Source organism: Drosophila tropicalis, unplaced genomic scaffold (assembly GCF_018151085.1).
Source record: "Drosophila tropicalis isolate 14030-0801.00 unplaced genomic scaffold, ASM1815108v1 contig_845, whole genome shotgun sequence".
Taxonomy (NCBI): Eukaryota; Metazoa; Arthropoda; class Insecta; order Diptera; family Drosophilidae; genus Drosophila; species Drosophila tropicalis.
In genome coordinates, this window is record NW_027173338.1 from 7,330,780 (window position 1) to 7,340,096 (window position 9,317).

The 9,317-nt window shown below is 41.4% G+C and overlaps 1 protein-coding gene across 1 annotated transcript; it reads right to left on the reverse strand.

Moving 5' to 3' along the window:
- Positions 1-569: 569 nt before the first annotated feature.
- Positions 570-9,317, reverse strand: Tig (Tiggrin). Its single transcript, XM_068295447.1, has 5 exons — positions 9,013-9,317; positions 7,698-8,008; positions 3,864-7,138; positions 807-3,797; positions 570-741 (listed from the first exon to the last, which is right to left on the reverse strand). The coding sequence occupies exons 2-5, from the start codon at positions 7,996-7,998 to the stop codon at positions 676-678; spliced, it is 6,633 nt and encodes a 2,210-aa protein (XP_068151548.1). The 5' UTR covers positions 7,999-8,008; positions 9,013-9,317; the 3' UTR covers positions 570-675.

Below are 9,317 nucleotides of genomic sequence, written 5' to 3' on the forward strand. Positions count from 1 at the left end.
TATTAACTGCATAGATTCAAATCTACTCAGTTATTTTAAAGGACAAAAATTCTATTCAATTTAATTATGTTACTCACGAAAACGATACCTAAAAGACAAAATGAAACAAAAAGTTATTATACAAATTTAAGTGCCTAGTCTAGCATATTATAAGTATGTGTATATGTATGTCTCTATATGTATGTATTTATGTAAAAGCAAATACATTTTCCCAAACAACACAACCAAAGCACATCCCAAAAACAACCTAAGTAACAAAACCAAAGCCTTTTTCAAGCATATCGCAAGAGAAAACTACTACTATATAGTAGGTACTATATAGTCTATACAAGGAAACTGAATATTCTATACACATATATATTTACGCTTTATTTCGTTATGCAAAGAGACAACTCTCAAACAAAAGGAAAGATCATTATATTTTCAAAGTTTATTAGGTCAAAAAATACAAACAACAAAAAATATTATATATATACTTCCTTCTAGAGATATGTAGTGGTAGAAATAATCTCTCATTTATTCACATTAAGTCTAAAAATGATTAAAGAAATGTTTGTATAGAAAAAATATTCAATAGGAAAATTTATCAATTCATTAATTTGTTTTTTAGTTTTCTTTATGTGTTTTGTTTTTTCTTCTACAACTAAAATGGCAGTTTTAATTAGTTTAGGTACTTTAACCGATTGAGTTTTTGAACTTCTGCCAAACTGAGGGCTCAGTTTGGGCTTGAACCTCCACGGGCTGAAAGTAAAGGAAAGAAAAAGTTAATTTAATGATGCCAAGTAAATGGAAGACTTCTGTTATACCTTTGAGGAGTAAGTGGGCTGGGCATGCAATTGGCCATAGCCTCGATGGGAATCCTCCTGAACCTGCTGCTGACCAAGATCTTCAAGATTTTCGGATAGTTCTTCTTGCTGCTGTTGGCCCAACTGATAGTTCTGATTCCAATCCTGTTCTTCTACCTGCTGCTGTTGACCCAAATCGTCGGCATTCCAGCCAAGATCCACTTGTTGCTGTTGGCCTAAGTCTTCGGGTTCATTGCCAGCAGCGCGATTCCATTTACCCAAACTAGCACTGGCCGAAGCCGAGGATCCCGTGGGCCCTCCACTAGCCGAGGCAGAAGCCTGACCAACAGGCACGTTAATGGTATAATCTTGACGCTGATACTCATAGCCCACTTTACTGCCACCACCGCCTGGCAAAACGGCCCTTTGGTATGGCAATGGAGGTGGTGTCGAAATGATGGGCGATGGCAACGGGGCTTTGGTCTCGCCCTCAAGACCAGGTTCATTCTCCTCATCGACTTCCTCATCATAGACGTGGGGCGGTTGATCTCCACGATCCATGGAGAATATTGGCTTATAGATGGCAGTGGCATTGGTGCTGCCAGGATCCACTACGTAACCACCATTTGTATTAGCTCCATCGGCTGGTAGATCAATCAAGCCCTGACTCAGCAAGTAGAGAGTACGGCGCCAGATGGTCAACTCCTCGCCAAATTTGCCATAACGACTCTGCAATTTGCCCAAGGTCCATTGATGTTTCTTCTCCCAGTTCTGGGCATCGGAGGTGGAAAGTAGCTTCTTGTGATTCACATAGGCCAGATAACGTAGTTCCTCTTCGCGAATCTTTTGCAGATCTGTTTGGGTCATGCCATAATAATGAGCCACCTTGCCAATACGTTCGAATTCATGACGCTGCCAATCCTTCAACTGTTGCAGAGTAATCTCATATTTCTCAGCGAATCCTTGCAATAATTGGCTATCTTGTTGTTGCCAGCTTCTCAACTGATTCAATGACATGTTCTGGTTGCCAATGAACTCGTAGAGACGATCACGCTCACGTTGCTGCCAGGAGGTCAAGTGATTCAGACGACGCTGCTCGAACAACTGTTCCCTGCCCAGGTTTCCAATAATTATCCGCTGAACCGGAGCCAATTGCACCAATCGAACCTGATAGACTTGAGCCAATTGGTTTTGATAGCTCGTATCCTGGGATATGAATTCGAGAAGTTCATTTTCGGTAATGATTAAGCTTTCGGCCACCTCATGTAGACGTTGACGTTCCTGTTCTCTCCAGTTGTTCACCTGCTGCTGCTGGGAGATATCCAAGACCAAACCCATTTGAGCAAAACGATCTAGTTTCTGCTTGATAAATAGACGCAGCTCTTCGACGGTTATGTGATACTGGGGAGCCAGAATGTGAACATCACGGAAGAGTATGTTCTCTAACGATTGCCTACTAATGCCTGGATGATTCACAGCCTGTAGATATATACGTTCCGTTTCTTTGGTTTGCCATGATAGGAAAGAACTACGATCGATTTTTCTCAACTCGAGCAAACGTTGCAGTTCGTTCTCATACCAAGTCTTTAGCTCCTCGATAGTAATGTGATATTGTTGAGTGACATCCCTCAAATGTTTCTGATCATTCTCCAGTTTGAATTTTAATTCCTCAATAGTCCATTTTTGTTGGTTACGTAGCTGTTGATTGATTAGCTCTTGAATGTAATGTTGCTCACGCAGTTGCCAATCCTCAAGGGTGACTGTGATCAAACCTTCTTTCTTGGCGGTTTGCTCCAACCAAAGGTGTATATCCTCAATAGTTACATTATATTGACGAGCGATTTGTTCAAAAATGGGTTGGTTTATAATCAAATAATTCTCAAATTCCTGTCTAGACAAGGCACGCACTTGACTGACACTTCTCAGGCGTTCAGCCAATTCGGCTTGCCAGGGTTTCTCCTCCCAGATATTGACAATCTCTTCATAGCTTACATTATTTTCGGGACGGTCAATCACACCAATCAGAGACAGGCGAGCTGCCTCTTTTTGTACCCATTTCTCCACCTGTTCCACTGTCACATGATAATCACTGGCAATGCCGTTCAAACGCTCCTTGTCTCTCTTTAAGAAGTCCACAAATTCCTGATAGCTAGCACCATTCTGTTGCTGCTGGAGCCAATTGTCGAAACCATGACTAATCTTCTCCTGCCACTGAGTTTGTTGCTCAAACTGTACCAGGCCAGAGTTTTGCAAACGATTGACTTCTTCGCGTAGCCAGTTCTCCACTTGATTGATATCTACATGATGGGTTTGCGAAAGACTCTCGAGACGGGCATGATCCTTGGTCAATTCTTTTTCCACATCGGCATAATTCAATTCCTGTTGCTTCTTCAAGAGCAACTCAATCAAACGTTGTTGCTCCTCAACTTGCCATTTGTTGAGATTCTCAACTTTAGCCTGTCCGGTGGTCTTCAGATTGATCAACTGCTGACGCAACCATTCCTCGATTTCGACAACATTCACCGAATATTGATCAGCCAACTTTTGCAGTCTTTCACGTTCCTGTTGCAATTCCATTTCGAATTCCACATAGGTCAAGTGATTTTGTTGCTTCACTAGATTCTGCAGGCGATCTAATTCGGTTATTTGCCAATCACTCAAACTCTTTAGAGAGGTTTCCGTATTGCCGCGCAGACGTTTCAACTCTGAGATCATCCATTGTTCGATCTGTTCGACATTTATACGGTATTGATCAGCCAGCTGATTAAGATGTGCTCGATCGGCCAGGAGTTTTTGTTCATATTCCGATGTGGATAAACCATTCTTGTATTCGGCAATCAAACTCTTGATATAATCCCGTTCAACCAGTTGCCAATTCTGCAGTTGCTCCATTTCGAACTGTCCCCTCTTGTGAAGATCTTCAATGACCTGTTTGACATAAGCCTCGACTTCTACAACACTAACATGATGTTGTTCGGCGAGCTTAATAAGGAAACGTCGATCGTTTTGAACCTGATTAAGAAATGCATACAAAGAGATAAGAATTTTTATTCAAGATCAAATAATATTCCCACTCACCTTGGCCTCAAATTGTTCTAGAGTTATGTTGGAATGCTGTTGAAGTAGAGATAGGATTCTTTGCTGTTCAGCCCTCTGCCAAGTGGTCAACTGTTCAATATTCAGTTTGCCTTGTTGCTTCAATCGCTCAATTTCAGTTTGGACCCATCTTTCGATTTCCTCCACCGAGGTATGATATTGGAAGGCCATTGTCTGCATGTGTTCACGATCTTTTTGCAATTCAGTCTGCAATTCCTCGGCACTCCATTGTTTATTCTGACTAATTAGGGCTTCGAGACGTTCACGTTCAGCCAATTGCCATGAGGTAAGGTTGTCAATTTGCAATTGACCCTCATCGCGCATGCGAGCCAGCTCCTGTTTCATCCAACTCTCGATCTCCTCAACTTGGACACTGTATTGGCGGGCTAATCTTTCCAAGAGCTCACGATCCTGACGCAGACGAGCCTCCAATTGTTCGGTGGACTTGTATTGCTGTTGGGCCAAATTCTTAAGATGCAATCTTTCGACTTCTTGCCAATTGGTCAACTTTTCGCTTGGCTTCAGCAGACCCATGCCAATGAAACGTTGTTCCTCCTTCTTGACAAACTGTTCAATCTCCTCGATTTGCACATTATGCTGCATGGCCAGATTCTGAAGACGAGAACGATCCTTGAGAAGCCATTTGTGGAACTCCTCGACTGTGTAGTCACGATCTTGCACCATATTGGTGAGATTGCCACGCCATTCCAATTGCCAGTTCTTAAGTCTTTGCATCTCGATGAGGCCTTTGTCCTGAAGTTCCTGAATCTGTTTTTTAATCCATTGCTCAACCTCTTCTACACGAACTTGATGCTGCTGGGCTAGGCTGTACAGATGGGTTTGATCCTTGCTGATCTTTGATTCAATTTCTTCAATGGACAAATCATTTTTGTTGATCAAATCTAATAAACGCTGGCGTTCAATCTTCTGCCAGTTATTCAATTGAGTTTCCATTCTCAGTTGACCCTCACGCTGAAGACGATCGCCTTCGGATTGAATCCAGTTTTCGATTTCGGATACCTTGACATTATAGGTTCTGGACAGATCATTCAAACGAGCACGATCAGCCAGAAGTTTGGCCTCGAATTCCTCAATTGAATATCTATTTTGTTGAACCAATTTGGAAATTTGTTGTCTCTCAGCCAATTGCCATTCGTTGAGGGCTTCGGCCTTGATTAGACCTTGACTCTGAAGACGCACCAGTTCCTTCTTCAACCATTCCTGAATATCTTCCACCTTAATCTGATAGGTATTGGCCAGATCAAGGAAATGTGATTGATCGTTCTTGATTTTCGTCTCAAGTTGTTCCACTGTGAGCGAATTGTGCTGAACTATGGACTGAAGACGTTCGCGTTCTTTTTGCTGCCATTGGGCTAGCTCCTGTTCGACCTCCTTGAGCAGACCCTCCGATTGGAATTTCTTAAGTTCACTCTTGATCCATGCTTCAATTTCTTCCACCTTAACCTTATATGTGCGAGCCATTTGCTCGAGGCGGGCACGATCGTTGATAATAGAGTTCTGGAACTCCTCAATGGTCACTTGATTCTGTCCAACAATTGCACGCAACTGGGAACTGACCCCGAACTGCCAATCCTTGATGTGATCCTCCAACTTCTGTTGACCCGTCAGTTGAAGGCGTTGCAATTCCTCGCGTTGCCATTTTTCCAACTCCTCGACACTCACACGATATTTGGTGGCCAGATTTTGAACATAGTAACGATCACGGGCGATTTGATCTTGCAGTTCCGCCACTGAGCCTTGATGTTGCTTCAGTATAGACTCGAGACGGGAACGCTCCGAGCTCTGCCAGACTGTGATTTTGTTAACCTGTTCGTTTTGTTCTTTGATGAGATCACCAATGCGAGCCACCTCACCCCTCAGCCATTGGGTTTGACTCTGCATATCACCCTGATATTTAATTGAAAGATCCTTAAGACGCTGCTGATCGGTTCTGATGGAGTTCTGCAGTTGGGCTATGGTGGCATTATGTTGACGTATCAGCTCATTCAAACGTTCTTGCTCTTTGGTATTATCTTCAACAAGAGAACTAGAGCCCGGATAGGTATGTATGATCTGGGGAGTTTGTGGAATCTGTGGGGCCAACGATTGATTAACCTGATTATAGTAGACATAGAGACGCTGCAATTCCTGATGTTGCCAATCCTTCAACTGATTCTGGGAGATGCCATGCTGTTGGGCCAATTGGGACAATTTTTGACTGTTCTCCGACTGCCAGCGTTGAAAATCTTGATTCGTAAAACTATTTTGATGAATCAACCAATCCAAGCGACCACGCTCCTGTCGCTGCCAAGCCTCAGAATCTTGTACCTGAGATTGATATTGACCCAATAGAGCCTTATAGCGAGCCAACTCCCGACGATGGAACTCCTCCAGTATGGGCAATGTGGTGTGATATCTCTGAGCCACACCCAACAAACGATCTTCCTGCTGATGCTGCCAATCTTCAAGACGCTGATGCGAAGTCAAAAACCAGAAGAAACGTTCACGTTCCTCACGCTTCCATTGCTCATCCCTTGGCACACTCGATTGACCAAATGGCTGCTGATTATCATAAACCAATTTACCATCTTCCCAGCGTTGCTGAGACTCAGAACCATCCACAGAACTAGTGCCATCCGAATGGGTGGTAATGGTCTTATTAAAACGACGTATAACCACCGAGGAACTAGTCCCAGGTGAGCTGGGCTGAGTGTACAAGGCTTGAGGAGCAGAATTAAAGGCCGAATGGCGGCCATCCACATTCACTACGGAATTGTAACCCACCACAGTGGGTTCCATATTCCAATCATGGGTGGTTGTCTTCTTTCGTGTGATAGTTGTCGTGGTGCTGCCACCCACATTGGGCGACTGAGCGAAATAGCCCTGATTCAACTGAGCCGCCTGACCGCTGCCATAATTTGTCGTCAATTTGGAAGCCTCGGTGCAATTACGATGTACCACATAGGTTTTGCCATCGATCACTTTCACCTCAGCGGGATAGGCATAGTTCTTTACCTCATCGAAACCACTCAAATCCATCGGTTGGAATGGACTCAAGTCCAGTGTTTGTTGCTGCAGATTTCCGCCGCTGAAACGCTCAAGGTGTTCACCTGCTTTGATCTCAAAGAAGCTCGGTTGGGCTATCGTACTATACGTGATGTGTCCTTGACGCAGCTCCGAGACCAATTGTTGACTGATCTGCAAACTAAGGGCATCCAGCTCAGCGCTACTTTTGCCACTTAGTTCTAGGATGGAGGCTAAAAAATGAGAACAAATAAAATACTTGAAAATAATTGAACAAATTCAGCCATTTCAAACCCAAATTCATAGGTAACTTCTTAACCTCTTTAGTATAATGAAGTTTTCTATATATTTTAATCTTCTCAAAAAGCCAGCTTTGTTAAGTTTTGTAAGTGTATTTCGATTCCCTTATACTTTTCTCTCATCTTCAAAATATTATTTCATAATGAATGAATTTTGTGATTTGCATTATTTAATTAATAAAGTTAAGTTGAGACTAACCATAAGCTCATGACATGGCTATATGAGCTCGTATCGTCGTGTTGATCAAGAACTATGTATATCATTTTGTCATGTCAATCATGAAAATAGATATATAAAATATACTACCAAGTAGTTGGATGTTCTCCGATCAAACACTTAAAAACAATCTAGTTTGTAAAGACTAGAGCCAGTTCCCAGTTTTTTTCATGGTAACTAGATAGTTTCTATTAAATTTACTATTTTGTGCTAATAGGTAACTTTATTTGTCATTTGGAGTCCCCCTACCTTAATTGGATATGCATATGTACTTACCGCTCCATGGTGAACGATAGTTATAACGAGTACCGCCTTGAGACTGAGCATTGTATTCCTGTCTCAGGCGATTGGCGAATTCCCGCACCTCTGAGAAATGCGAATAGGCCCAGCTGCTTAGACGAGATTGTGATTGAATAAGAGACTGGGACTGTGGTTGTTGTAAGCCGCCACCGCCAAATGATGACGATGAACTGGAACTATAGCTGGAACGTTGCTGATATGAGCTACCATAGCCCTGACAGCAGCTCACAGCCAACGCCAAGAATAGGGCGCAAATAGCCAGAGCTTCCCTCCTCATACCGGAAAAGCTGAGAAAAACAAAAACTATGTCATTCATAAAATAGTAAATAATGAGCAAGAAAAAAAAAAAAAACCCACACAAACAACAAAAAAGCAAAGCAATTATATGTCAATTCAGAGCAACGACATTAAGATGCCCTATTCAATTAGAATTGAAGGAAACTGATTAATCTTCCTTTGGCAAAAGATTCAAATAAAGACAATTTGTCATCCTATAAGAGAGAGAGTTTAGAAGATCTAAGTAACTTTCAATGTATACAAAATGTTGAAGGATTAATATATTTTGGTCTAACAATAGGCATTTATTTCAAAATTTAACTACTCCAACTAAAATACTTAATTTTCAGGTGCTGACTCTTTTTGATATACCCTTTTTACCATCTTCGTACAGGGTACGAAAAGTGGTGCTAGGGCAGAAATTATTTTGGGGGCGATAAGAGACCTTGTCGAAACGGAATCTAGTTCAGTCTGTACATATATATAGACATATATGTTAAAATATTGGAATTATCAACGACTTCAACTTGGGGGTCATAGAAAAAGGTTAATCAGCGAGATAATTTATACTTATAAAGTGTTCTACATGACGATGATGATCATGTTGATGGTGGTACTAAGTCATGTTTAAATTTATAAATTATAAATTTATTTGGCCCCAAATTCCCTTTCCATCCGGTCGCTGTTGATAAGTCTTTGAAGTAACCAATAAATTTTGGTAGACGTGTAAGAATCATAGAATAATATGGCCACAATATGTTCATATTAAATCAACACCTCTTTGAAAGAAATTTATGTATGTACATACATATGTATATGTAGATGCATATGTAGCATATACTCCCACATATCATTTGGGTCACACATATGCATTTACCCAAAATTAGTTTTCTTTTTTTGATTCAATTTTTTGTTGTTTATTTCTGGAACAGATGCAGCTCGAGGATTGCATTGTGTCTATTTTTGATATATCGAGAATTCGTTTGAAAAACTCATTTCTTTGGTTTTTACTCACTTTCACTTGATCTTGTGAAAATCAATTGATTTAGTTCAGGACTTTTATTAGAATACACTTTCACTTTCACTGTCCAATTAATTGGATCGTTAGGCACCCGATCGAAGGTTTAGCTTTTCTCTTTTTTTTTTTCAATTTCTAGACCGTTGCGCCTCGTAGCGCTGCCGAACAGCAACTGACAGGCCAATTGACAAAACCAAATCTTTTATTTGAAAAATCTCCGAGAATGAAAATTTTCGTATAAGAGTCTCGAAATAGTGAGACACAGTGAGAAAGAGAGATAGAGTGAGAGAGAGAAGGAGAGC

Excerpts from the sequence above, each read along its gene's own strand:
- Tig (XM_068295447.1), bottom strand. The coding sequence starts at position 7,998 with ATGAGGAGGGAAGCTCTGGCTATTTGCGCCCTATTCTTGGCGTTGGCT. Across the intron at positions 7,139-7,697 it reads CTATCGTTCACCATGGAGCG|CCTCCATCCTAGAACTAAGT; the intron begins GTAAGTACATAT and ends CTCATTTTTTAG. Across the intron at positions 742-806 it reads AGCCCACTTACTCCTCAAAG|CCCGTGGAGGTTCAAGCCCA; the intron begins GTATAACAGAAG and ends CTTTACTTTCAG.